The sequence below is a fragment of the Chrysemys picta genome, chromosome 25, assembly GCF_011386835.1.
Source record: "Chrysemys picta bellii isolate R12L10 chromosome 25, ASM1138683v2, whole genome shotgun sequence".
Classification (NCBI taxonomy): Eukaryota; Metazoa; Chordata; order Testudines; family Emydidae; genus Chrysemys; species Chrysemys picta.
In genome coordinates, this window is record NC_088815.1 from 11,380,939 (window position 1) to 11,404,781 (window position 23,843).

At 56.4% G+C, this 23,843-nt stretch overlaps 1 protein-coding gene across 2 annotated transcripts in view; it reads left to right on the forward strand.

Annotated features, from left to right (window-relative positions):
• PALM (paralemmin) overlaps nt 1–23,458 on the forward strand; it is a 69,879-nt gene extending 46,421 nt beyond the window's left edge. The window contains exons 5-9 of one of the 2 annotated variants that reach the window (XM_005281056.4): nt 4,222–4,339; nt 6,967–6,988; nt 7,713–7,775; nt 12,807–12,938; nt 16,865–23,458. In XM_005281056.4, coding sequence (XP_005281113.2) covers nt 4,222–4,339; nt 6,967–6,988; nt 7,713–7,775; nt 12,807–12,938; nt 16,865–17,484 — 955 coding nt within the window. In that variant the 3' untranslated portion in view covers nt 17,485–23,458. The remainder of the gene's footprint in view (nt 1–4,221; nt 4,340–6,966; nt 6,989–7,712; nt 7,776–12,806; nt 12,939–16,864) is intronic. The other variant, XM_005281057.4, reaches the window with a different exon arrangement.
• Nucleotides 23,459–23,843: the final 385 nt, after the last annotated feature.

Here is a 23,843-nt window from a genome sequence, read left to right on the forward strand (position 1 = left end):
TCCTGGCCAAAGTGGAGTAACAGAGAGAGGCGAGCCAAGCTAGGGAGTTATAAAATCCTCAACTCGATCCATGGTCCAGTTGTCAGGTCATTAGCCTAGAACCTGTGAGACCTGGATTCTGCTTCCTTTGTGGCTTAGGGCAAGACGCTTTGCCTCTTGGTGCCTCAATCCCCATCTGTCCAGCGGGGATTACAGCACTGCCCTGACTTATAAGGGTGCTGTGAGGATGAATACATTAAAGATGGTCAAATGCTTGGAGATCTACCGAAAAGCGCCCTATAAGAGCTAGGTATTTATTTCTATTGCAGGAATGCCTAGGAGCTGCCATCATGGACCCGGGGTGCTAGGCGCTGTACAAACACAGTCTCTGCCCCAATGATCTTACGCTCTTTAAACGTCCAGTGAATTGCTTTTGTCCGAAGCTACATTTTCTTCTACCCTTTGCAGCCCCGACACTGTCACCAGAATTTATCAGATTCTGTAGCTGACAAATTTCAGCCTTTTAAATCTTCCCGCAATAAATGGTTTTTGTCGTCGGGCCAGCTCTGTCAACGGCCGCCTTGTTTTCCTGGTTATGATTCAACCCTCTGTAGAGATGGGAGGGGAAAATGGGGTTTGCCGATAAGTTGTTTGGTGATTAAAAAGGCAAAATTGAGACAAACACTGGAGACTCCTCTGACCGCAGGTGCTTAGGGGAAGACAGAGGGCGAGCACCGGTTAACGCTATCCAGTGTAATTCCACTGCTTTGCTTTCCGTTGAAAAATGAAACTCTCAGTAATGTTAGCACTTTATCTTTCCCTAAACACCTACTGGCAGAGGATGGCCAAGTGCTTTGTAGCTAATGGATTAGCTCACAGCTCCCCTGTGCGGTAGATATCGCTATTGACTGGTAGGTAAACTGAGGCTCAGCGCAGTGACGTGACTTGTCCAAGGTCACGTAAGCAGCCAGGAATCCATGCTGTGTATCTTGACGCCCAGTTGCCTGCTCGACTCACTTGACCACACTCCCCCTCCCAGAGTAAGAGAAGAACCCAGGTGTCCCGACGCCGGTTCTTCTACTCTGACCACTAGATCGCACTCCGCTCCCCGAGCTGAGGCTAGAACTCTCAATCGTATGATGTAACCACCAGCAAACCCTCACCTCACACAGAAAAATTGCAGCGGGGGATTGCCCTTGTTCTGACACATCACCCTCTGCCCAGCCTGCCCCTTCCCCTTTCTCCCACCAGCTCCAAAACTTTCCTCCTCCTGCAAGCTCTCGGTTCCACTGAGCTCCAGCAGCCAGACGTCGCTGAGCAGCCCAGACCAGAGTGGCCCTTTTCCAAACCGGGATGGTATTTTTGTCCTTTTTTTTTTATAAGCAGCAGGAGATGCTGTTGTCCCGGTGGCAGCGCTGTGTGAAGGGTAAGTATGGTGAGGTGCAAAGCCTTGAAATAAGTGGCCCGCAGGATGCAGTGACCGAGGGTCCCGATGCTGCAAAGGCATCCGCGCAGACAGATCCACCCGCAGGGGGTCAGCAGACAGAAGGGTCTGCCTGCCTGGGATCCCTTTGGCAGATGATAGCTTAAGTGACACCGGTTCATCAATTTACACAATCCACTCCCAAATGTCTGCACCTCTGCTCCAACATGCTCCACCCCAGGGCATGAGAGGAGAGATTCCTGATCTTCAGAAAGGGCCACGCCCCTGAGCTGCTCTGAAAATCCCGGCCATTGAAGGTGCTTCGGTTGGGCCTCCAGAAATGGAAACGCCCCAAATCACTAGCCACTTAAAAAAAAAAAAATCTTGTGCTGCCGGCCCAATGGACTAGAGCGTCCACTCTCAGAGCCCTGGGCATTGGCAGAGAGCGTGTGGCACGTGGACAGGACACTTGCAGCTCCCTTTGCCGCCTGATTCAGCCAGGCCTTCAGCACGTGCTTAGATCCCATCAGCTTCAAGGGGCCTGGGTGAACTTGGAGGGCCAGCGAAAAGGGGTAGGCACCACAGAAGCCCTCAAAATAGAACTTATATGGTGCCTAGGCCTTGTGCTCTCTCCCTTATGGATTCACTTCCTGCGGGCAACGTGGCAGGAATAGATCTTGGGGAAGAATCTGAATGAGGACGGAGCGGGGTGGCTTGGCAGTCCAGAGCTAGGCGGCTGCTCCGTGCCGTGGGAGTGATGGGGAAGAGGTCACGGAGGTAGCTGTAGGAGAAATTGGGCATCGTGGCTGGAGTGGAGGGGGCAGGGGGCGATGCTCCCCTAAGAGGATTTAAGGAGTTGGATGGGGGGTCTCTCCCTTGGGGACTTTGCTTGGCAAAATGGCAACATGGACAGCCATATCCTCAGGGGGTGTAAATCGGCATTGGTCCATTGACTGCAATGGAGCCATGCCAGTTATACCAGTTGAGTTTCTGGCCCATGAAACATCTATCTGATGGTCTCCATACCCTCCCTCCTGTCTGTCTGTCGGTCTCCGTACACTCCCGTCTGTCTGTCTAACTCCTCCAGCCATGGGTGGGTTCCACCAGTTAAACGCAGGCGATGGGGTCCTTTCCACCCCTCTCTCTCTCCCACACTCACAGCCCCATTTGAATTTTAGGGCGATATAAATAATCATCTGCCCATCAGAGGAGCTCTCCAGCTCCAGATCCCACCCACAGCCTTTAGGCAGTCGCTCGCCTTCCTGTTTCGCGGGGGTTTGTGTCGTACCGATCAGCCCTCTGCAGGGTTAGCAAGGCGTGCTTAGTGCGATGGTGAAAACAGGCCCTTGCGTGAAGCCAAGGAAATGAGCAACAACAAAACCCGGGTGGGTTGGTTTGAATCCGGCGTGAGTCCGCGGGTGGGGGCGGGTTTGGGGGGCTGAGCTCAGGCTGTGTCGTACGATCACCAGATGGGCAAGATCGGTGCCCTCTGCTTCGTATCCGGAGCCTGATTCGCCTTGCGTTTACACCAGCGTCCGTCCTTTGGCTTCCATGAGTTACAGCGGGTTTGCAACGGAGGAAGGGCCCCATTGAGAGCCAACAAAAGGACTCCCCTTGGTTTCAGTGAGCTTTGGCTCAGACCATATATGAGATCAGAATCGGGCCTCGGTGGGGGGGTGGTGCAGGGGCAGAGCATTGTGGGCACTCGGGGGAAGAGCAAGGCCGCCGTAGGTCAAGATCGCAGTGCAAGAAGGCAGTGGGGTGCAGTGGGTAGAGCAGAGGGGGCTGGGAGCCAGAACTCCTGGCTTCTATCCCCAGTGCTGGGGGGGGGGGAGTGGGGTCTAGTGGGTAGAGCAGAGGGGGGCTGGGAGCCAGAACTCCTGGCTTCTATCCCCAGTGCTGGGGGGGGGGAGTGGGGTCTAGTGGGTAGAGCAGAGGGGGGCTGGGAGCCAGAACTCCTGGCTTCTATCCCCAGTGCTGGGGGGGGGGGGGAGTGGGGTCTAGTGGGTAGAGCAGAGGGGGCTGGGAGCCAGAACTCCTGGCTTCTATCCCCAGTGCTGGGGGGGGGAGTGGGGTCTAGTGGGTAGAGCAGATGGGGCTGGGAGCCAGAACTCCTGGCTTCTATCCCCAGTGCTGGGGGGGGGGGGAGTGGGGTCTAGTGGGTAGAGCAGAGGGGGGCTGGGAGCCAGAACTCCTGGCTTCTATCCCCAGTGCTGGGGGGGGGGTAGTGGGGGTCTAGTGGGTAGAGCAGAGGGGGGCTGGGAGCCAGAACTCCTGGCTTCTATCCCCAGTGCTGGGGGGGGAGTGGGGTCTAGTGGGTAGAGCAGAGGGGGCTGGGAGCCAGAACTCCTGGCTTCTATCCCCAGTGCTGGGGGGGGAGTGGGGTCTAGTGGGTAGAGCAGAGGGGGCTGGGAGCCAGAACTCCTGGCTTCTATCCCCAGTGTTGGGGGAGGGGGAGTGGGGTCTAGTGGGTAGAGCGGGGGGGCTGGGAGGCGGGAGCTTTACCTGTGAACTCTGAACTCTCCCAACGATTTGCACCAAAGGAGCCGGTCCTCTGCCTTTCTTTTGGTTCTCTCCCTCCACCTCCCTTTGCTCCCAGGACAAGCCGGCGGGGTGGGGCCTTTGGAGGGGGGGGGCTGATCTTTGCCTGGATAACATAACCAGGCATTTTGCTCTCAGATTCCCCGGGGGGGGGGGGGTGTCTCTCTTGTACTTGGCTCCTTTGAGACTGGTTGGGCTGGCCCTGGGGGCTGTGGAGGGAAAGCCCATGCTGCCCCCTCCCATTGCACGCTGCTCAGCAGCCGAACTCTGTCTTCCAGGTTGGAGAAGGAGCTGGAGATTCTGGAGAACGGGGACTCGGCGCCTCCCACCAAGGAGAAGCTGGGGAAGGAGGTTGCGGTGACAGCAAAGGAGGAGAAAGCAGCAAACACACAGAAGGTCAGGAGGAGGGGAAAGCTTAGCCCTGGCTGGCCTCAAAACCTTCCCTTAAAGAGGGCAGTTCCATTAACCCCCTAGAGAACCGCGGAGCCCAGAATAGCAACGGTATCTCCATGCAGGGGCCCACCCACTGCACAGGTTGGCATAGAGTGGCTGGGCGGTTAAAGGGATACCCCGGGAAAGCATCTCTGACCGTTCCCTTGAGACAGCTGGGACAGAGCCAGCTGCCTCCGTTTACCCTCCGCCACCCTTACCCAAGTCAGGGGTTCCGCTGCTGTAATGCACCGAATGGCCTCGAGTCCCGGGGTTCGGGGTCACGGGCCTGGAATCGGTTCATCTGTCGTCGCGTCGTACGTGCGTGTAACGGCAGGTGCCCGAGCTGCAGTCAGACATGTGCACGTACATGAGGCCCCGGTTTCCCGGCTGCCTTGCACCGTCGTGTGCCGCCTGGGGGTCAAATACCACCAGATCGGAGTGGCAGCATTGGGTATCCACTCGGTGCGGGTGTCGGGGGCGGTTCTGCTCAGGAGTATTTTGCACGTGCACCGGTGCAAGCCGTGACATGAAAGCAGGCAGGGGCGACTCGGGGATAGGGTATGCAATACTGCGTGGCTTTATTAACAGGTGAGATCGAAACAGGCGGCAACCAGTGCCTCTTCCCCTGAAAATAACACTAGGGTTACCATATTTCAACACTGAAAAAAGAGGACACTCCATGGGGGCCCCGGCCCCGCCCCAACCCCTCCCCTTCCCCACCCCCATTCCAACCCCTTCCCCAAAGTCCCTGCCCCAACTCTGCCCCCTCCTCTGAGCACCCCGCATGCCCCCTCCTCCCTCCCGCTCTGATCTTGGTTGGGGGTTGCTAAGTGCTTCCCTGCTCCCCACTCGCCCTGCAGCCTCTGTGCCCCCTGCTCCCCACTCGCCCTGCAGCCTCTGTGACCCCTCCTCCCCCTGCAGCCCCTGCACCCCTCCCGCCCCTGCAGCCTCTGTGACCCCTGCTCCCCATTCACCCTGCAGCCCCTGCACCCCCCCACCCCTGCAGCCTCTGCACCCCCAGCCTGTCCTGCCCCTGCAGCCTCCATGGCCCCGCCTGCCCTACTCCTCCTCGCCCTGCAGCCTCTGTGCCCCCCGCCTGCCCCGCTCCCCCGGCAGCCTCTGCCTGGCGGGGGCTTCAGACACTCAGCGGCGACCGGGGTGGCGCGGGTCCCTGCAGCCCCGGCACACGCCGCACTCCCCGCCCCGCACTACAGCCTCCTTCCTGCCGCCGCCACGCACGTTCCCCGGCCTGTCTGTCCCCGCTGGAAACAGCTCCCGCGGCTCCGGGTTCCAAGCCGCGCGGGGCGACGGGGCCGCAGGAAGGGTCCCCCAGTGGCCGAGGGGTCCCCGCCCGCGAGGGAAGCCCGAGCCACTGATTGGGCCCGGCCTCCCCATGGTCCTGTGGGCTTGACTGAGACGCACGGTCTGCCCGGCCTGCGGGGGCAGCAGCGGCCCCTCCGCCACCTTCTGCGGCTGCATCCCCCCTCTCCCACCGCCCGAGCTCGCTACAATGTAGCCGGGGCGGCTGGGCTGCGCTGTGGACCCGGCGGGTCGTGCTGGGGCCGGGCGGACCCTGGCTTATGCCTCCCTATTTTCCCGGACATGTTCGGCTTTTTGAAAATTCCCCCCGGATGGGGATTAGAGTACCAAAGAGCCGGACATGTCCGGGGAAATCCGGACGTATGGTAACCCTAAATAACGCCCCCGTCTTGCCCAGAGCAGAGCTTTGCCGCCAGCCCACATCCACCCCTCGAGAAAATCCCCACCCCAGCCCCACAGCTCTGCCTGGTGCACCCCCGCCATGCCATTGCAGGGCTCAGCAAGGACAAGGCCTGCTGGCCAGCGGCCTGTTTGTGTGGTTAATCAGCCGCATGGCCCAGTCTGGCGTGGAAGCAGACGGTTGTTTGCCGGGGCAGCTGCCGTCAGCGGCTGTGCTCAGCCACGCCCCCTGCTGGATCAGAGTGGACACTCCGAGCCCTCCGCACGCCCAGCCCGGTTGATGGGGATGTCAGGCCTCGTGGGGAATTAAAAGGCGATGATTGGCTGGTGTTTGTCACTGGGTGGAAATAATTGTGCTGATGAAGACAGAGAATGCTGGAAAGAAGCTATAATCCACCTGACTGAGTTCTGCAAATCCATTTGCATTCCTTCACCGCCTGGCTGGGGAGCTCGACCCCGGGTGAAGGACAAGACTCAGTCCAAAGGGGACTCGCTGCTGTTAGCCCTAAAGGGTCTATGACACAGCAGCTGAACGGCCCTGATCCCATCCGTGCACATAGACAGTGGCCAGTTCCGCACCGTATTCCCCTTTCAAAGTGCACCAATTCGGGGCGCGCCGTTATCTCTGGTTGCCCGGCCCCCAAGTACTGTGATTTGAGCTAACGAGTCTCAAGCCACATGCTTAGAATGAGACGTACCCGCTGGGTCTGAATGCTGCTAGCTGGCAGCAGTAACTAGTGGAGCAGGGGAGCCGTCTGCTGTTCTGGTGGTTGGATTAGCTAATGCGTGCTCGGCTGGGTGGAGGACTCGGGTGCCAGAGGAGTGCTGGGAGTTAGCAGTGCTACTTGTAACCTCGCCGTTCTGTTTTGCAGACTCCGCTGGGCACAACTAAAGGTGGGTCCTCTCCTGTCTCACCCACACTCCCCTCACCTAGGAGCGAGCTCCCCGGCGCTCCTGCTCTGAGTGGCGGCCTCCTATGCAGGAGAAGCAGAATGTGGTGCCCTGGCCTTGCAGTCCTTGGTCCCGCCGCACGGCTGGGCAGCACTCGGGCAGGCTTGGCCGCTGGATGCCAATCGGTGCTGAGCTCCCAGTCGCCTCGCTCTGCAGGGAGTGGATCCCCAGGAGCGGGAACGGCTCCTTCAGTCAGTAGATTCCCCTTTGCTTGAGTGCCACCCAGCCCTGGAAATGCCCCCAGCCCTACGGCTCGGGGTGGGTTGCCAAAGTCAGTCACCCACCTTACCAACCCCCCCTTCTCCTCTCTCCATTAAACCCAGGGGCAACAGCTATCAGCCGTCTCGGACTGCACCTGCTTTCTGCAGGGTGAACTAGGAGCTGACCTAAGGCACGAAAGCCCATTTGCAGAGGGCAACAGCCTCCCCGGTGGTGGGAAGTGCCTCCCCCCAGCTCCCCAGGGCGCGGGGTCGAAGAGGCGAGCTGGATGCTTGTTGCTGTTGCAAGCCCGTGTTAATCACCTGGCCTGTCCCCTGTTGTGGTGGACGTCATGGAGCAGGGCACGGGGCGTGGTTAGGAGCAGGGCATGGTGGGAACAGGGCATGTCCCCTGTTACAACAGGTCACCTGGATAGAGAAGTCATTGTTTTTCCTCTTCTTTCCCAAAGCGGAGCAGAAGATCTCCAACAGCCCCATGAAGTCGGTGGAGGGCACTGACATGATGAAGGCAGGTACGTACGTTGCCTCTCGTCCCGGGGAGGACGCTGGAGTCCTACTGCCCCATGGTACTTAGCGCTGGATGGGGGCAGGATGCCGTGGGGCTACACCAGGGTCGTGCTGTCTCGGAAGAGAAAATCGCAGCAAAGCCACAGTGCTCAGAGCAGGGTTGCAGGTGTCTATCAGCGGGAGTTGGGGACAGGGGTGTATGGCACGGGGGTCAGGGATAGGGTTAGGGTTAGGAATGTGCAGGGTAGGGTCGGGGTGTTCAGCCAGGTAGGTTGAGGTTATTGGTGTCCATTACCCGGGCTTAGAATTGCAGACAGCCATTAATTTGATGGTCCATCGATACAAGTCGTACGCTCTGCACGTGGAACCGTTCCCCGGGGGAAGGGCATGCGAAGGCCCCTGATGCCAGCCAGATCCTATTAGGGGCAGGCTGAAATCCGCCTTGTACCAGGCAGTCAGCACTTGGAGCAGTGCTGGGTACCCAGTGTCTGGCGCATCCAAGGAAACGTGAGTCACGCACTTCTCACGTGAGACACGGGGTCGCCCGATGCAGTGCTGGGCGCACGGCCCCGTACGTTAAGGACACACTGGAAGAGTTTCCCTCTTAGCCCATTTCCTGGCTCTGTATCTGGTACGGCACTCGAGTTACCAGGGAGAGTCACCTTCCATGCACGCCCCCCCCACCCCAATCAAAGCCAGTTGGCTGGCTGAATCTTTATTTGATTCAGTCCCTCGTGTTGTGGCTTCTTGAGTTTTATCCGAGATCTAGTGTAGCTGCCAATCCAGCCTCTTGTAGCCAATCCTGCAGGGACCGGCCTGTGGGGACACATACACACCCCCTGCGCATCGCACCTTTGGCCTCTGCCCTGGCGTGGCTATAGACTAGGTGATCATGGGCCCCGGCCCAGGACGCGCTGACTCCCCAGAGGCTGAGGGGACTCCGCGCCAGGGGTGTCATTTCAGAAAAATTCAGGGGGGCCAGGGGGCAAAACTGCACCGGCACAGAGACCATTATCTGTGATTGTCAGTCTGGGAGGGGGAGTGGAAGACAGAATGGAGCCTATAGGCCTAGGAAAGGTTGGAGGAGGGGCAAACCAAGGTCTTGCAAACTCCCCCCCTCCCCTTGCCCAATAGCACATGATGCCCCTGCTCAGCACCGTGCAGGATTGTGACCCTAATGGGGCATTTCAATCGCTAAGGACTGTGCTGCTCAAAACCCATTGTAGCAAGGCTTCACCGGGGCTGGCCCCTGCCTCAGTTTCCCCTCCCTCCAGGCCCACAGTCCTTTATGAGGGCTTCGCCTTGCTGGGGCCCCTTATGCAGCAGGCTCCTGCTTCCCGCAGGGATCTCTTTGAGGCCTCCTGCCTGGGAGCTCTGGAGAGCTGTCACTCACTTGCCCTTGTCCCAGCCAGCTCCCTCCCCAGGCCCTCTGTCCAGCAGCTCATCTGGCCCTCCAGTTCCTTTGGGCCTCTCCCTGGACTCCCCCCCCCCCCACACACACACACTATACTCAGGCTGCCACTTAGCTCTTCCGGTAGGCCTAGTTCTACGTCTCTTGCTCCCATCACCTGATCCCCTGTCCCCATTCCTTTCCCCTGGGACGGTGGGTTACACCTGGCAGAAGCCAGGCTGTGCCTCGGCCTTTTAAAGGGCCAGCTCCCCCTGTACCACTCTCATAAAGCAGACCCCACACTTTTCCACGCTGTGTCGTCACGTAGCAAAGGTGAGCTCCACAAGTGGGTCTGACTGAACCGAACGGAACAGCGTGAGTAAATTCTATGGCCCAGACCCTCGAAGGTGCGGAGGTGCCGAACTTCCATTGAAATCAATGGGAGTTTGGTGTCACAAGACCTATGAGGATCTGAGCCGGTAATCTTGTTCTGTTCTCTAGTGGAGGTGGGTCTGTGGTTTTCCCCTCGGGAAGACGGTTGTCTCAGGAAACGAAGACACCGAAAATTCAAAGTGTTGGAGCTGTTTCCATTTTGCAGGGCTGGAAAGGGATCCATTTGCCACCAAAATCTTTGGTGCTTTTCAAAACGGTTACAGAATATTTTGTTTCCCAAAAATACTTGGCCTTGGTGGCTTTTCTTTTTTTAACTGAAAACCAGGTTTTGGGTAAATGAAAAAATGTCAATAATGATCATGCTTAAAAATACCAATTAAAAACACCCCCGGAGAATTTTGTGCAAGACAGAGAGTTTTTGACCGTGTAGAAAAAAATGTTTTGCAAAAATTTCAGTTTAAAAAAACATGCCATTTTTCAATGTAAAAAAATGGAGGGGCAAAGAATGCCAACCACCCTATGAGCGAGGAAAGGGGCTTTCCCAGCCCTCCTGTTGCAGTGCATGCGTGTATTAAAGTCGCAAAAAGTGACGCTGCTCACCAGGTTCTGTTTAACAGTAATTAGGGACTGGCTCAAATCTGAAACCCTTCAGCCTTTGGGAACACTGGCTCTCCATAGAGCTGGGTGACATTTTTAATGAGAATAGTTTTGCTCCTCCCCCCAAAAATCGGAAATGTCAAAATGTTTCCGTTTTTTGTTTCAGAGAGACGTTTCTTTTCAGAATTTACCTAAAGGTATTTTTAAGAAAATTACAAACATTTCCCAAAAACCAAACAAAAAAAACCTTTGTTTTGGGTTGATCCGAAACGTTTTGTTCCATCTTAAATGAAATGTTTTTGTTTTCCTCTTGCATCAAGAAAAACAGAACATTTTTCAGTTTGGTTCAATGTGAAGCAATTGTTAAATCAAGCTTGGCTGGTTTTCTGACCACTCCGCTCTAGGAATTGGTTGGGGGCAGTTCTCTGGCCTGGTCAGACACGATCACAATGCTCCCTTCTGGCCTTGCAATCTAGGAATCTAGGAACAATTACTCAGTTCAGCCACCAAACCGAAAAATCGGTTATTTGCCCAGTCCTAGATTTGGCTGTGAATCCAGACGTTGAGCCCAACTCTAATAACTATTAGAAGTCCTACCCACAGCTCCTTCTATGCAGGATTGGCTCAAGCTTTTGGTTGTATGCCTCTGTCATCTGGCAGTTACCCCCAAGGGCGCAGGGAAGATGGAACTCAGAACGTGAGCGAGTTTGTATCTCCGAGAAGCAGGTGGACGGGCACCTGCCCATGGGATGGGCAAAGGCCGGGCCACTCCACGGTGGGCTAGCTGTGCCGTAGCTCCAAAAGCATTGCTGTGAATTTCGATCCCCGACACCGACCAGACATAAAGACGACACGGCTATTTCTGAACTGCGTCCACTGGGGCCATTTCACACATGTGTAGCTACCGGGTCAACCCCAGCCCTGCTTTGCGTGAATGAGCTACACCTTGAGTCCTACCACGCAGTAAGGTTGAGCTAATGCCAGGAACAATCCAAGCCACAGCCCCAGAACCTCTGCCTTCCAAAGTGGAGATACTCGTTAACTACACGCTTGTTACATACATGTAAACCCACTTAATGTCAAGTGCGATCCATACAGCTCGATTGCTTTCCAAGCCCCAGGCGGAAATGTTATTTATATAATCTTAGATGCTGTTTCTGGCCTTACCCTTTTACCCTCTTATTATTTGAAATCACGCTGCAGCTGCACTTGTTTGGGTTGCCTGTGGATAGAAATCCCCTTACGTTCCCTTGGGTTGATTTCTTTCTTTCTTTGCCTCCTGCTCCTTGTGGCTTGTTGGCTCGGAGGGAAGGACACGTTGATTCATAGCATGGCTCGTCTAACCCCCCAACGCAGCACGGCAGCCTGGCTGCTTAGAGAAAGCCGGCTGGCTAATCTAAAGGCTGCTTGCAAGCTTGGAGCGCTTAGCAGCACGGATCTCCGTAGGTCCATCCCGCCATTCTGCTGGTGCTCTGGCGTTTGCAGGTTAAGTACAACGGGGCTTAGCAACGTTGCATGAAAGGGAAGCTACATTCCTGTTGCAAATGATTTCCTTTAGCCCGGTGAGTATGGATCAAACCTCAGAGTCCAAGTTAGAGTCCACGGCTCCATCGAGGAGCTACCAAGACAAGGGGACAGAGCAGGCCTCAGAGTTCAGGTGTAGCATGCGAGAGCTGGGTACGAGGCGTTCTCAGCGACGGGGATCCAGCAGTCGAAGTGCCAGAGGAGAGCAGACGAGCCCAAAGCCAGGAAGCGCTGCACAGATGCCAGTGGCGCTACGCCATTTTCCGCCAGCTGAGAACTTGTCCCAGGGCCTGATTCTCCACCGCCTTGCGCCTTGCGTTGTCACGGACGCCTGCGCAAAGCAGGGGGGGGGACACCCTCCCAGCCGCGGGAGTGGGGAATTCCAGCTGGGGGAGTGTTTTGCACCCACTTTGCACAGGGGAGAACAATGCCACAGAGGGCAGTTGGGCTCCTGGGGCTCGCTGTTCATTGGAGAAGCCGAGCCCTGCGCGTCTTTGATTCATATCTGCTCAGTGGACTGACGGAAACAACTCCTAGATTCTCTTCTGCCTCCTGCCTCCATCCGAGAGATCAGAGAGCAGGCGCTTTCCTGCCGTTCTTACGACAGCTGAATTTGAAAGTTGGGGTTTTTACTAAATGTACAAAACCGGAGTGAGGGTCAGATCCTTGCTCAGAGTCCTTGGCGGGGCCTGATCCTGCTGGCCAGTGGAGAGAGGTGAGCTAGACCCATCCCTCAGCTCTCTGGACAGAGAGGTGACAATGGAAGCAGTTCTCTGTCCACAATGTCGCATCAGCTACCAAGAGGGGAGACCAAACAGCCCCAGAGGTAAGGGAGCTCACGGCAGCACTGGGATGGCCCAGGCGCTAAGGATGCTGGAAGGTAATGTACATCCTGCTAGGAAGGCTGTGCCCGGGACGTAGGGGCTGCCTGCCACGCACTCCCTGCTGGAACGCACACTGCCGCCTCTCCCCACCTAACATCTCCGAGCTCGCCCACTGGCACCCCCTCCTCTCCATCACGTGCCCCCTTTCCCCCCCCCCACGCTAGCTGCCTGCTTCTGAGTGCTGGAGCCTCGTAGCGGGGTGGGAGCCGGGGGCTGGTTTAACTCTCACTGTCCTGTTTGTATCCCAGCCATGTACTCAGTGGAGATCACAGTGGAGAAGGACAGAGTAACTGGCGAGACCAAAGTCCTATCCAGCACCACCCTGCTCCCCAAGAATCATTGCCTGCAGGGGGTCAAGGTGTACGAGGATGAGATGAAAGGTACGGGCCCAAAGAGCGTCCCTCCCTCCCCAGGCATCCTGGAGGCCAAAAGGGAGGTGAAGGGAGAAGGTGGCTGTAGGCACGGCCGGAGGAGCAGCAGTGACCGTTCGCTGCTGTCTACCGCTCTCCAGCTTTCCTGGGGACCGGCAGACGGACCCCTGCCCCAGCTGCGGTGGGTCATTGGCACCAACTACTCAGGGTTAGCAGCTAACAGCCGCCACACCCTGCGTCCCCGCCCAATACCCAGCGCCATGTTGCTCTCCTGGAAGCAGTAGGTTCAATCTGCAAGCCCCTGGAGAACAGTAAGGTTCTAAGGAACAGCCAGCATGGATTTGTCAAGAACAAATCAAGCCAAACCAAGGTGGGTGCACAACTGCTTGGAAAAACTGTGCTCAGAGGGTCGTGTTCAATGGTTTGCTGTCAAACTGGGAGGGCATCTCTAGCGGCATCCCGCAGGGCCAGCTCTGGGTCCGGCACTAGGCAATAGTTTCATGAATGCCTTGGGTAATGGAGTGGAGGGCATGCTGATAAAACTTGCAGATGACCTCAAGCTGGGAGGGGTTGCAAGCACTTTGGAGGACAGGCTTAGAATTCAAAAATGACCTTGAGAAATAGGAGAATTGCTCTGAATTCAACAGGAGGAAATCCAGCAAAGACAAGTGCAAAGTACTTCACTTTGGAAGGAAAAATCAAATGCCCACCCACAAAACGGGGAATAAACGGTGAGGCAATAGCACTGCTGAAAGGGATCTGGGGGTCCTAGTGGATCACACATTGAATATGAGTCAACAATGTGGTGCAGCTGTGAAAAAGGCTGTTCTCATTCTGGGGTGTGTTAACTGGAGTGTCGGGTGTAGGACACGGGAGGTGATTGTCCTGCTCCACTTGACCTTGATGAGGCTTCATTTGTGTCCAATTCTGGGCACCCCATTTTAGGAAAGATGTGGACAAATTGGAGAGAGTCCAGAGGAGCAACAAAAATGATGAAAGGTTCAGAAAACCTCCCTATGGGGAAAGGTTCACGAAACTGGGCACCTTTAGTCTTGAGAAAAGACGAGAGAGAGAGAAGATCTGATAACAATCTTCAAATATGTAAAGGGCTGGTATACAGAGGCTGGTGATCAGTTCTTCTCCATGTCCACTGAAGATAGGACAAGAAAGAAATCTTCAGCATGGGAGATTTAGGTTCGATATTAGGAAAAACTTTCTAATTATAAGCGGAGTTAAGCTCTGGAACAGGCTTCCAAGGGAGGCTGGGAAATCCCCATCATGGGAGGTTTTTAAGAACAGGTTGACGGAACCCCGGTCAGGGATGGTCTAGCTGTAATTGGTCCTGCCTCAGCACAGAGGGCTGGTCTTAATGACCTCTGGAGGTCCCTTCCAGTCCTGCATTGCTCTGATTCTCTCTCTCTCTCTCGTTGGAGGATGTTAGATAAGCGCTTTCATGTCCCAGGGTGGCCCCAGGAAATGGAGGAAAGATTCATAGGATGCATGACATAGTCTCGAGTTGATGCATCGGCGTGTGTGGGAGGTAACATTGTTTAGGTCGAAGCTGTGTGGTGCCGTGGCTTGGATGCTGGACTCTGGGTCCAGTTCAGGCCCTGGCTCTGCTACTTAATTTGTGCGACCTCGGGCAAGTTGCTTTCCCTGCCCTGTGCCTCAGTTTCCCTAGTGTGTAAAATGGGGGCTAATAAGACCTGACTTCCTGTGTTACCTTGCTTTCTCGTTGAGAGCCTCCATGACTGCAGCTATCTTTTGCCTTTTGTGTTGGGTCACCGCATCAGCTGACAGCCGCTTCCTGGGATTGTGAGCGGATAGCAAGAGGGTGGTGCGCTATCGGAACTCCTTAGTGATTTGCTGCAACCTTCCCCTCGCCCCTTCCCAATGCAGCAATTTGCCAAGGCTGCTGGGACAAATGCCCCAGAGTGGCAGAAGCCGCGTGGATTGCTGGGCAAGGCAGCTGAGGTGTGATGGGAGGGACATTCAGACTCTTTCGGTCAAGTGCAGCTTTGATCTTGCGGGTGCAGGGAGGCATTGGGGCTGACACAAGCGAAGGCACCTTTAAAAGTCACTTTGCCCCTTGTAGCGTTCAGCAGATGTTGGGGAATCAGTTTACAAACGATGGGCAAACACAGCCCCATTTTCAGCGAACATCAGTCCCCATGAATGGCTCTTATCGAGGATGTGCTGCGACCTTCCCTGTTCCATTGGTAACCGACACTGGCCCACACCTACTCCACACACTGGGCTTGGACGTGTGTTCTGCTTAGATAGGTTGGTAACAGCATCTCCACGGGATGCCGACAGGAGCTCTGAGCTTGGGGCTACCCTGGTATGTGGACTGCTATTTTTGCTCTGATCAAGTGCTTTGGGTTTCTCTCCTGGCCCGTCCCAGGAGCTGTGTGTGGGTTGCACTATTTTGCTGCCTTGCATTATTCAGGGCAGCAGTCGGCTAAGCAGCACGCCCCCTTGGCTCCTGGGAAAAGGTGCACCAAGCTAGCCACATCATAAACAGCAGAGCCACCTTCCCTGGGGATAACAGGCCATCACCACCAGGGGGGAATCAAACCCAAATGCCTTAGTATGGAGCAGTAGCGCCACCTAGTGGCTGTGTATACTAATCTCAGGGGTGGGGATTCTTTCTTACAGATGTCCCAGGTTGTCATCCCTGTACTGAGGATGATCTAGATCAGGGGTCTCAAACACGCGGCCCGCGGGGTTGTTTTCTGCAGCCCGCAAGCTCCTTGTGGCCCCCCCGCCCCCCCCCCCCAGCGTTTACCTAGAGCGGCTCCAGCCCGACGTGCACCGGGGCAGGGCAGGCTCCCTGCCTGCCCTGCCCCCGCGCCGCTCCGGGAAGCGGCCGGAACGTGGGAAAGGGGGGCACAGGACTCTGTGTGTTGCTCTTGCTTCAGGCAGCGCCCCCAGCAGCTCCCATTGGCCGTGGTTCCCCATTCCCGGCCAATGGGAGCTGCTGGGGGTGGTGCCTGAAGCAACAGCAACACACAGACCCCTGTGCCCCTCCTCCCCCAAGTTCTGGCCACTTCCTAGAGCGGCGTGGGGACAGGCAGGCAGGGAGCCTGCCCTGCCCCCGGTGCACGTCGGGCTGGAGCCCGCCCCCCGAACCTCTCCTGCAGCCGAACCCTCTGCCCTGAGCCCCTGCCACACCCCACACCCCTCCTGCACCCTGGGAACAGGAAGAAGGCAGAGTTGGGGTGGGGATTTCGGGGAAGGGGTTGGAATGGGGGCGGGGCCTCATGGAAGGGGTGGAGTGGGGGCGGGGCCGAGGACAGCGGGGGGGAGGTGTCAGTAATGCGGCCCTCGGGCCAATGTACTAGTCCTCATGTGGCCCTCGTGGTCATTTGAGTTTGAGACCCCTGGTCTAGATTATGCCTGTGGATGTATCCTAGCTGACCAATTCTAGGACTGGTGGTTTCCTGTTTAAAGGGTTTTTTCCTTTGTGGGTGCCCAGTGGGATCCGTCCCAAGCACTGCTTTAGAAGCCATTGGTTCTCGTCACCTGACTGTAGATGGGGGTTTGCTGGAATAATTCCCTGGACAGTAGCAAGTGCTGATCTGGGAGTGTCACCGAATGACAACCACTGTTTCTGGTGACTGGGTCGAGGGTGCAGCAAACAGCGGAGTGTGGGGCGTGTCTGCCTCTGTGAAGGGCTCAAAAGGGCTGCCTGATCCAGAAGGGGAGTTCTGGGTGTGGGTCAGATCCTAAACCAAGAGGCGTCCAGCTCCAGATGGGGGCGATAATGTGAGATTAGCTCCATAGATTCCTGCCGTCTGAAACCTAAGCCCCCAGCCCTGGCTTGGTTCTGCCTACCCCAGATCCAGGCACCACCTCTCATCTCTAGACCAGCCTGGCACACGCCCCCTTGGCCTTTCTCTGAGCCCTCACTGTCTTCTCTGTCTCTCCCGCAGTGGTGCACGCGGTCCACATGGAGGATGGCGCCATTGAGAACGGGGTGCACCCTCTCAGCTCCTCTGAGGTGGATGATCTGATCCACAAGGCAGATGAGGCGAACCTGAGTGAGGCCTGCCGGAGGGACTCCAAGGCCAAGGAGCGCGAAGAGGCCAAGAAGGGGGGTCCCGGGAGCAACCTGCCCAGCCAGAACACCACGCCCCGGAAGGAGATCACTGGGGTGCAAGCCAAGCCAGTGGACAGCCCAAGAATCCTGGCCTCTGGTGAAGGGGCAGAGCCTAGCAAAGATCAACCTGTCACCATGATCTTCATGGGCTACCAGAACGTGGAGGACGAGAACGAGACCAAAAAAGTGCTGGGCCTGGGGGGCACCATCAAGGCCGAGCTGGTGGTGATCGAAGATGCTGACAACAAGCCAGCAGCGGCTGGAGCGGCAGACTGCATGGGCAAGGACCACGCCCCACCCAACGGCAGCACTGTGGAGCCCGTGGCCACCCTGCCACAGAAGGAAGACAGCCAGGTCTGGGAGAAGCCAGGGGCCAATGACACGGATCCCAAGGGGGCCGATCAGGACCTAGACATGAAGAAACACCGTTGCAAATGCTGCACGGTGATGTGAAACGTCGGCCGGCTCCTTTTGACCTCCCCTCATTGTACAGCCAAAAAGGACTGCCCCCCATCTTCTGTTACCCTGTCCCTCATAGTTCGCTAGGTTCCACAAACTCCAAGTGACACAGTATTTTATTTACTTACCAGACACAACTTCTTTTTCTTAAGAGACTGGGGAAACAAATGCAGTGTTTGTAAAGTGTATAATAGGCAGCACCATCTCCCGGCCGCGGCATCGCTCGTCTGACGTCCGCTTCCATGCAATACGCCACCGGCGCTGAATATTATATTTATTATACACGCTTATTTTTTTCCCCCTGCCTTTGTCTCTCCCCCTGCTCCCCTGTGCCATGGTGGGGTTTCTCAGAGCTCCTCAGCCCACCGGGGATGGCCATCAAGGAACTCTCCCGCCTGTAGGACTCCCGTTTTTTTAATTGTACTGATGGCTTTCCCCCTCGTTAAATGACACCCTCCTCTGTTATCCGAAGGATGCTGGAGCTGATCTCACTGATGGGGGGGGCTCAGGAGAGGGTCATAGGACTAAGACGCCTCCTTAGATGGTTCTTCAAGAACTGACTGTTGTTAGGACTTTCTTTCCGGCCTTCTGGAAGGGGAAGGAGGGAGGCCACCTACGTCCCAGCACTTTCTCCACACGCCCTGGCGTCAACGGGCCACGGTTTAGAAACACCTGTATCATCTTGATAAGGCCACAGCCCAGCCGACAGAGCCCGCCTGTCCAGCGGCAGCTGAACTATCCCCCTCACCCCGGGTTTGTTCCGACGACAGGTCTGGGGAAACCCGACAAGTCACAGACACAGCGCCCCAAACCACAGCTCCACAAGAAGTTTGAAGCAGAGGTTTCGGCCGGCACGTGAGCTGCTGGGCCGAACTTAAATTTGGCCTGACCTTGCTGCTTAGAGTTTTTAAGCACTGACCCGAGCCTTCAAACCAGTCACAAGAGGGACTGTTTCTGCCGCAAAAGGAAAAGGACACTCCCCGGAGTCCGTGTGTGACGTTCCAACACAGCTTGGCCAAGGTCCGTGGGGGTGGGCTGTGAGATGGACCTGTTGTTTCAACACCTAAAGTTGATCGTTCCTGTGGTGCCAGGGGCAACGCGCAGCTCCAGAAAAATGCAGCGGTGTAAAAAATAAACAGATCCCTGCTGGATTTCCAGGCAGCAGAATCAGTCATTCTGGAGTCACTCCTTCTCTGAAGGAACTTCTATGTCCGGCACTCACAGTGGTGACCACAAGCCTTAAGGTACTTTATTGACCCCGCTGGTTTGAATGCCGGAACTGGGGCCTATCAGCACCCACACCCCTGTGATGTCATGTCCTCTGCTGTTTTCTACAGAAGAGCGGCTCCTTCATTTCTTAGCTGGCTTTTCTCTGTTGGAATGACAAGGCCGTGAGGGAGCGAGGTGGTTGGAAGGACATTGACTGCGTCTCCCCTTGCATGAACTTTTCCCTTGTAGACGCCGTGCCGGTAAGGATATCAGCCACTGAGCTGTTGACCGAGATGCTCCCAGCCCTGGACGGTGGGTGAAATTGGAAGAGGTTGGCCCAAGTCTCGGCCAGCGGGAGAAGGGACTGCTCGTCGGGAGTTCTGGAGTGTTGTTCTGAACATGTTCGTGGTCATTAAATTGTGGAGCCCTGGTTAGCCACAGGTAGGGCCCTCGTCCCCTGTCAGCACCTCCACCCACTCAGCACCGGCAGCCCCATAGCATCAATGCTGTCGCCTTCCCGGTCCAGGGCAGTCCTCGCACGCAACATGCTTGTCTGGACAAAGTCTGAGCCCTCCAATCCCTTGGCATGTCCTCACTCGAGCGTGCCCTGCCAGATGCCCCATTGCTGCATGGGTGGGGACATTATGATTTGCCTTTGGCGCCACCTAGTGGCATTGATGGGTCCCCTCGAGCCAGGTGTTTATTCAGCACATTTGGCCCTGGCAAAGCAAAACGGTTTTCACTTTGTGGCCAAGGAGCCCAGCAAGGGACCCGACAAATGGCTTTGAAGGGGGGCAGAGTTTGGCAGCTGCCTCAATTGCTTGGAGACACCCCTAAACCCAGGCCCCAGTTCTGCCCTCCTTGAAACCTAGGCAGGCCTGGTGACACTAATGGGGTTGCACCAGCTGTACCTGAAAGCAGAATTCCCCCCTCCCCCAAGTAAAGCGATGGGGCTGGATTCTACTCTCAGCTACCCGCTGACTGTTGTGGGTCTGCCCCAGAGCGTGGGGACTCCTCTGGGGGTCACTCACAGAAGTTTCCGGCCTCAGAATATCTTTATTCTTGAACTGTGTTATGCTGAAGGAGGGCACCTGGCTTTTAAAGCAGTGAAGTGAGTGGTGATGCTGTGATCAGCGTTAGTTCTTTTGTTGCTCCTGGTTCGAGTCTGTAACTGGCCACTGGGCCCCAGCCCCCTCCAGGGAGCATCTGGTTCTTCTCCGGGCTGACATCCGTTCTCGGGAACACCTCGCGAGGGAGCTCTTCAGAACAGAGGCCTCCCTGATCCCTAATCGCTTTCCTTGCACCCACTCTCCCTGCAGCGTAGCGCTGTGGGCGTGGCGAGGTCAGCCCCTCGCTCCCCTGATCACGCCCGATGAATTGCAGGCCAGACCCCGGCTGGTGTAACTGCCAGAGCGCCATCGACTTCAGCGGAGCGACGCCAGCCGAGGATCCGCCGCAGGCTCTGCAGCAGAGCATGACCCGGGTGGCAGTTCTGCTCCGCAACAGACAGATTCGCCAGGATGCCGCAAGTCCCCCAAAGGCAGCTTGTTGGCTCGCTGCCTTTGGGCCCTCCTCGGAGTGGGCGGTCCTTTACTGGGTTCCCTAGGGGAGGCAATGGGAGCACAGGACAAACCCCATCCAGCAGAACAAGTCAAGCAATGGGCCATGACCCGGGGGCGCCATTAGAATGCAGGCTCGGTGCTAGAGGTAAGACTTCCCGGCTAGACAGACAACGCTCCTGGGTGTGGGTCTCGGGTCTCCTGTGCCGTGAAATAGGACGAGCCGTAGGGTTAGTGGTAGGACTAGAGATTGGAGCTTGTGCAAGGAAAAGCTAGCGCTCAATTAGTGTTTGGTTCAGGACGACAGAGTCAGGGATGCATTGGGGCTGGGTCATTCATCTGCAGTGACTCATTTATCGATACGACTTTAGACCTTTTTTCCCACGCCCCAGATAGACATTATTACAGATTGGCTCGTTACTGGAAACGGTTCGACGAACGCTCAGTGAAAACGCTCCGGGAACTTGGCATTAAGCAGGGCGTCGGGTTGCGGGCTGGAGTCTTTGGTATCGCCTCTGCTCTCCAGCTGGAGTGTTGAAATTTGTTACGAGCGGGGACGAGGGAAGGGATTTGAGGAGGTGCCCCTGGGAACGCTTCCTGCACGGAGCACATGTTTGTACGCGCGTGAGCGTCCCAGGAACGTTCTTGCAGACAGACAAACACCAAAGCTTTTGGGCGTGTTCACGGAAATCACGCCAAACGCCCTCAAGGTCAAGTTGGGGCCAGATCCCCATCTTGAGTAAGTTAGCCCAGTTCCATTGACTCCAGTGGATTTACGCCTTCGGAGGGCCTGGCCCTGGGAGTTGAGGAATGCTTTTTATTTGTTGAAAATGTTCGCCCGGCTCTAGACGCTATGGGGCCAGATTCTCACCTGATGTAAATGGGAAGCCAATGGTGTTACACCAGTTTATGCCACGTGTGTGGTGCATGTGTGGTGCATCAGTGCCAGCTCCGCCATCTTTACACCAGGTCGGTCAGTTAATGGGTAGGTGATAAAAGTGTGGGGAGGTGGCTCTGTGCACCCTTGGTTTTCACCCTGTTCTCTCACATCATCCTTAGAGGCTGATCTCACCCAGGTAGCAAGAGCATCTTCTGCCCAGGCATGCAGGTCCTGAAGGGGGACGTCATCCTGGCTTCTCTGTTATGTGAAAATTACCACTGGGCAAGATTAACAACACGTGCCCTGTAGGCTTAACTGGACTCGGCAGGTGCCGAGGCTACTTGCTGTCCCTCTGCGGAGGGGTAAATTTCACCCTAATGTGATGTCTCAAAGATTAACCAAAGATCAGGCCTCTGACTGCACACAATGGTCTCCCCCCTCCTCCCTCCTCCCCGATTTGTGTAGCCTTCGCTGTTAGAGCGTTTCCCCTGCCGCGCAGCTTGAAAGGTTCCCGTGCTTGGTGTCGCCCCACGGCTACTCCATGCTGCACCCAGCTGTGGTTTTCGCACCCTTCCACTACGTGTCGGCGGTTCTCATCCCTGGCGTTAGCCCTTGTTCGGTCAGTCGGCCGGAGAGGACTCGGGGTCCTGGCGAAGGTCATGGAGCACAACACACGTAGCAGCCTGCGTGCCCATGAAAATATACCCACCCGGGGCTGTGCCCATGGAAAAATAGCCACCCGGGGCCATGCCCATTCTTCCTCCTAGCTCCACTGACTTTGAGAGGGAAGTGAAGCTGGCCCCCAAATAGAAACCAAGGGGTTAAAAAGTATGTGCTCACATGCACACACACACACACACACACACAGGGAGACATCACGACCTGAAGCCTCGATCAACAGCGAATAAATGTTACAACAGGGAATACATTTTACAATCAAATTGTTGTTGCCTCTTCTAGGCGCCGACCCAGCCAAGCACTAACGCCCGTGTGTAACTGCGTGTGTTCTTTGCTGGATAAGGGATCCGTCGCCTGTTTGCACCCGATTCCATTTCCAGGCTTCTCACGTTCCCGTTCAAAGATTCTCGTAGCAGGAGGAGGGCCGGGTCCAGAGAAGCAGATCCCAGTTAGTCACTTGCTATTTTTCCACTAGGCTGGCCAGTTCTCTTCGGTCCGTGACAATCATTTCTCCAGGGGCAGACGGAGGCCGACACTTTCCTCTCCGTGCTCAGCCTCCGACCCTTGGCCTTCAAACGCAGCAGTATCACAGATGCTTCTCCCCTGGGATTGGGGTATAGACGAGCTTCCCTGTGTGACCCCTGGAAGAGGCACCCGGCTTCCCAGCATTGGGTTTGGTGCAATCCAGGATGGACACTGGCAAAGCTTCGCCTGAAGCCGATTCCACCACCCCTCAATTATTTCATTTAACCAATGGTCTTAGCCCCCATGGCTGAGATCTTTGCCGAAGAATAACGTTAAGGACCCTGTAATCATGTCTATTCTCAGGGGGTGGGGGGTGAAGAGGGGTGTGGCAGGGCGGTGTGAGAGTGACCCAGCTGTACAAAGAGGGACGTTGCCTGCCCGGCTGCCCTTGCCAGGTGCACGTTGTCCTCCTGTAGCCCCTTCCTTGGTCCCGTCCCAACCTGGGGTGGGGCCAGGCTGCGTCCTCTCCTCCACGGCAGGTGGCTGTCGAGAATCAGCCAGCTTCATGCCACCTACTGGGCGGGGATCTGTCTCCTAGGGCTCCACGGATCTGCCCTTAGTCCGGCCCTGGGAGCTCTTGCTGTTCTGGGGGCAGACCCACCCCCCAGTCCACACATGGGGCAGATGGGGAGTTACGCTACGGGGCAGACCTCACCCAGGTTCCAGTTTAGCTCTGGACCCAAGTCAGTCTTAAACCAGGCACCAGCCTAGTTACATAGGACCCGAGTCTGCTCCTGGTGGGCTTTCTGCTGCTGCTGTTAATGGACTCCAGATCGGGCCCTTGATTCCTCAGCTGGACCAGGGTGGGGGTGGCTTGAGGGGGAGAAAGCAGGCGCCCAGCACATTCTGAACGGGAGACTGGTGTGCAGCCCCCTCCTTTAGCCCCTTTCCCCCACATCTGCCTGGCCCCTTCCCAGCCGGTGTGTGTACAGGGCGGTCCCTCTGTGAGTCCACACCCACCGCCCCCCCCTTCCTCCCCGCCCCCCGCTGCGTGACTCGGCTGAAGTGCACTTCCCGTGCTCCTGTGCTTTTTAATTGTGACGAGCCGTTTGAAGTTACAGCCCCCGTTGTTTGTAATACACCCGAACTAAGCCAATAAACTGTGTGACTAATCAGACGGATGCTTCTGCCCTCTGCTTTGGGGCCAGCCCCAGAGGCCCGCGCGGGGAGATGGGACGTCACTCTGGATTCTTCGCCACCCTGGTCCTTGCATGGAAGCATCCCATAGGGTGACCAGATGTCCTGATTTTATAGGGACAGTTCCAATTTTGGGGTCTTTTTCTTATATAGGCTCCTATTACCGCCCTGTCCCAATTTTTCACACTTGCTGTCTGGTCACCTGTAGTGGGGTGGTCACCCCACTCCTGCCCAGAGGGGTTAAAACAGCCTGGAGAGGGCTGCAGCTGGGAAAAGGCTGATTGGGGAAGCAGCCACAGGTGGGGCCACGCCCCAATCAGACTGCGGCTGGCCCTATAAGAGGGCCGAGGGCCAGAGACTGGAAA